The 3,778-nt window shown below is 53.1% G+C and overlaps 1 protein-coding gene across 1 annotated transcript in view; it reads left to right on the top strand.

Annotated features, from left to right (window-relative positions):
- The window catches only part of PAQR5 (progestin and adipoQ receptor family member 5), a 5,499-nt gene extending 2,834 nt beyond the window's left edge, over positions 1–2,665 (top strand). The window contains exons 3-4 of the mRNA XM_017738481.1: positions 9–150; positions 1,382–2,665. Of these exons, the coding sequence (XP_017593970.1) occupies positions 9–150; positions 1,382–1,605 (366 nt within the window). The 3' untranslated portion in view covers positions 1,606–2,665. The remainder of the gene's footprint in view (positions 1–8; positions 151–1,381) is intronic.
- The last annotated feature ends 1,113 nt before the right edge of the window (positions 2,666–3,778 follow it).

Below are 3,778 nucleotides of genomic sequence, written 5' to 3'. Positions count from 1 at the left end.
CCCCGCAGCTGCCCCGGTGCGCGGCGGGCGGCTGCTCCGAAGGCTCCATCCGGCTGCATTTCCGGCACAGCCTCTGCGCCCTCCTCACCTTCCTCATCCTCACCTCGCGCCTGCCCGAGCGCCTGGCGCCGGGAACCTTCGACCTCATCGGTGAGCGCTGCACAGAGTGCCGGGAATAACCCCGGGAATGCCGGGAATAACCCCCGGGAATGCCGGGAATAACCCCTGGGAATGCCAGGAATAATCAATCCCCTGCGTTCCAGGGAAACCCAGGAATAACCCATGGAGTCCTGGGAATAAATCCCTGCGTTCCAGGCAATGCTGGGAATAACCCCTTGGGGAGCATTCCATGGAATTCCAGGAATGAACCCCATGGAATGCTGGGAATAAACCCCTGTCATGGTTTGGTGAGCATTCCATGGAATCCTGGGAATAAACCCCCTGGAATCCTGGGAATGCTGGAGGGGAGCAGATATTCCCTTCGGGAATGCTTTAGGTGGGAGGTCCAGCGGTGCCGCTTCCCAACTTTTCCATGGAGGTTTCACATCCATAAAATTGGGATTTCTTGGGAAAATCCTCCCCCAGGAGCAGGCGTGGCAGGGCAGGAGCAGGGAATGGGCGTGGAATGCTGGAAACAGCGGGATTTTCCCGGTGCTGCCCCAGTGGGGATGAGCACATCCCTATCCCACACTCCCAGTCCAGCTGGAGCTTGGCATGGAAGAGCTCCGTGCACGAGGATAAAAGCACAGGGAATGGGAATGGGAATGGGAATGGGATTGGGAATGGGAATGGGAATTAACAGGAGGATAACAGCACAGGGATTGGGACTGGGACTGGGACTGGGACTGGGAATTAACAGGTGGATAAAGCACAGGGGTTGGGATTGGGAATGGGATTGGATTGGGAATGGGAATTAACGGATGGATAAAAGCATAGGGATTGGGATTGGGATTGGGAATGGGAATGGGAATGAACAGGAGGAATAAAAACCACGGGAATTGGGAATGGGAATCTGTGGGATGATAAAAACCACAGGAATTAGGGACAGGAATTAACAGGAGGATAAAACCGTGGGAATCGGGAATGGGAATTAATGGAAGGATGAAAACCCCAGGGATTGGGATTGGGAATGGGAATGAGTAGGATGATAAAACCACAGGAAGCGGGAATGGGAATTTGTGGGATAAATATTTCATGGAGCAGGCTGAGCGCGTTTTAAGTGCGGAACCCCGGAATTCCGGAATGCTTTTCCCACTATCCCAGACCGCTTCTGGAGCATTCCGGCCGTGTGGAACCCACCTGGCCAAGCCGAACTCCCATGGAATTTCCATGGCATTTCCATGGAATTTCCATGGCATTTCCGGAGCGTGTTTTGTCGCAGGGCACAGCCACCAGCTTTTCCACGTCTGCGGGATCCTGGGAACGCACTTCCAGCTGGAAGCTGTTTCCATGGACATGGCCGAGCGGCGGGGCCGCCTCCCGATTCCCTCTTCCCTGGAAACCTTTGGATCCCTGGGAATAGGAGCGGCCGCCAGCCTGGCCATCCTTGGGATCTGCTTCCTGCGCCTCCGCCCGGAGCCTATTTCCCGGGAAAAAGCCCACTAGGCTCGGGGATTGCCTCGGATTTCTGGGATTGATCCCATTCCAGAGGGGTCCGTAGGGGTGAGGGGGGGTTTGTTGCCTGCAAATATTCCTTCGGGATTTTCCCAAGGGAAAAGCTTGGCTTTATCCATGGATGGGCTGGGAAACGCTTCCCACCCTGTGGTTATCCACGGGAAAATTGTCAAATAATCGGGATTTGATCCCTGAAAAGGGACGGGAGCGCTCCTGCTTCCCAAAGAAAGCGGGATCCCTCTGGTCTGCCTCAGGGAGGAATCCAGGGAATGTCGGCGTCACCACTTTGGAGATTCCTGGTGAAGCCAAGGGCTCCCTAATTCCCGTTTTTCCCTTTGGAAGTGGCCTTCCTTTGGAATTTCCAGCCTTACACTCAGCCCAAGTGCCTGGAAACGTGGGATGGAGGGATTGGAGCTTCCCTCCGCATTAATTCCCACCGTTTGCGCTCCTTATCCAGCGAAAGGAATTCCGGGAGAGCTTCCATGGGGTGGTCCCGTAGGAAAGCTCTTCCAGGCTTTAACTCTGGGAAATCCTGGGAAGTTCATTCCCGTGGGAATCCTGGGTTTCCACGGAGGGGGTGGAAGGACGGGATTGCATCCGGCTGTCCCGGCTGTTCCCGGAGGCTGGGATGGATCCCGGGATTGAGGCTGGGAGATGGGAGAGCTCCACTTCCGAACCTCCCTGGGTTTGGGATCCTTTGGGAAGAGGGTTTTCATGTTTTCCTTGGATGGGAGCGGGATCCATGGAGAACAGTGAGATTTGGAGCAGCTCAGGGATTAAAGGCACTCGGGAATTTGAAAGAATTCCCAGGATCTTCCCTTTGCCGCTCCTGGATTTTACAAGGAGAGCTTGGAGCTCTCAGCCTTTTCCAGGATCCAGGTTTTTCCTTGGATTTTCCTGCAGGGGCACAGCACACACTGCTTATTCCTCGGGAATATTATCCCGGCTAATCTTGCGGGTGTTCCATTGATTTGCTTTAATTGCCTTCGCTGCACTTGGGGAGCTGCGGAAATCTGGGATAACGCAATAAAATCTGGGATGAAAGGCTTCAGTGTGGGAGAAATCAATCCTTGGGAATGGCGCCCGGGATTTGTAGGGATTTTTCCAAGCGCTGGAATTGTTTCTCCAATGAAAAGGAACTGAAATCACTGCTCTGAATCCGCTTCAGAATCCAAATATTCCCGGGAAAACAAATCCCTTGGGAGAGCGATGCTGATAATTCCAGAGTTTATTCCCTTCGGGAGCTGCCGTGAGCGGGGAGGAATCCGGGATTGCAGAGCCGGGAAAAACCTCAGGAATCATCCCGGGATTATTCCAGGTGGTTCAGCTTTTGGACGGAATTCCTGTTGTGGCAGGAATTTGAGGAAAACTGCATTCCGAATGGGACGGAATGCCAGAATTCCATGGAATGCTGAGCGCATGGAATGGGCGATGGTGGATCTTGGAGCAGCACAGGGGGCGGGGTTTTCCTGCTTTTTACCAAAAATCTCGGGATTTGACTCAATTCCCTTCCCAGGAGAAGGAAAAATCCCGTGTCCCGCTGTTCCGAGGAAATAAACCGGGATATTTATTCGCTGGAATGTTTCCTCGTGGGCCTGTGCCCGATCCACAGCAAATCCCAAACAAATCCAGGGATTTCGGGATCACATCCCAGCAGAGCTCCCTCATCCCTCCTCGGCCCCGTGGATTTGGACAGGCTGGAAAACAGAAGGAATTTAGGGATCCTCCTGGTCATTTTATCCCCATTTTTTTAAATATCCTTGAAGCGTATGATGGAAACATGAATGAATTTGGACTAAAACTGGGAATTCCCTGGAATTTAACAGGAATTGAGTTGTTCCCCCCGATTTCCCCATTGGAATTCATTCCCTTGGCAGGAAGTTTGCTTTTCCCTGGACTTGTTCTGCCGGGTTTTTCCCACGTGTCCCAACACCACACTGGAATGTTTATTTTCCGCCACGGATCATTTCCCACAGGTTGGGAATTAACTCGTTTCCAATGGTTGGGAATTAACTGATTGACTGAGTCACCTCCAGGCAGGCACCCAGGGAAACCCTGGCCCTGCAAACGGGCTGGATTCCACCCGTTTTCCTGAAAGATTGGGATTAGGTGGATAAAAAGGGAATAAAAACTTGGAAAACCGGGCCGCGCTCCCGGATCCGCC

This window comes from Corvus brachyrhynchos, unplaced genomic scaffold, assembly GCF_000691975.1.
Source record: "Corvus brachyrhynchos isolate BGI_N302 unplaced genomic scaffold, ASM69197v1 scaffold200, whole genome shotgun sequence".
In the NCBI taxonomy this organism is placed as follows: Eukaryota; Metazoa; Chordata; class Aves; order Passeriformes; family Corvidae; genus Corvus; species Corvus brachyrhynchos.
This window is presented reverse-complemented; position numbering and strand designations above follow the sequence as displayed.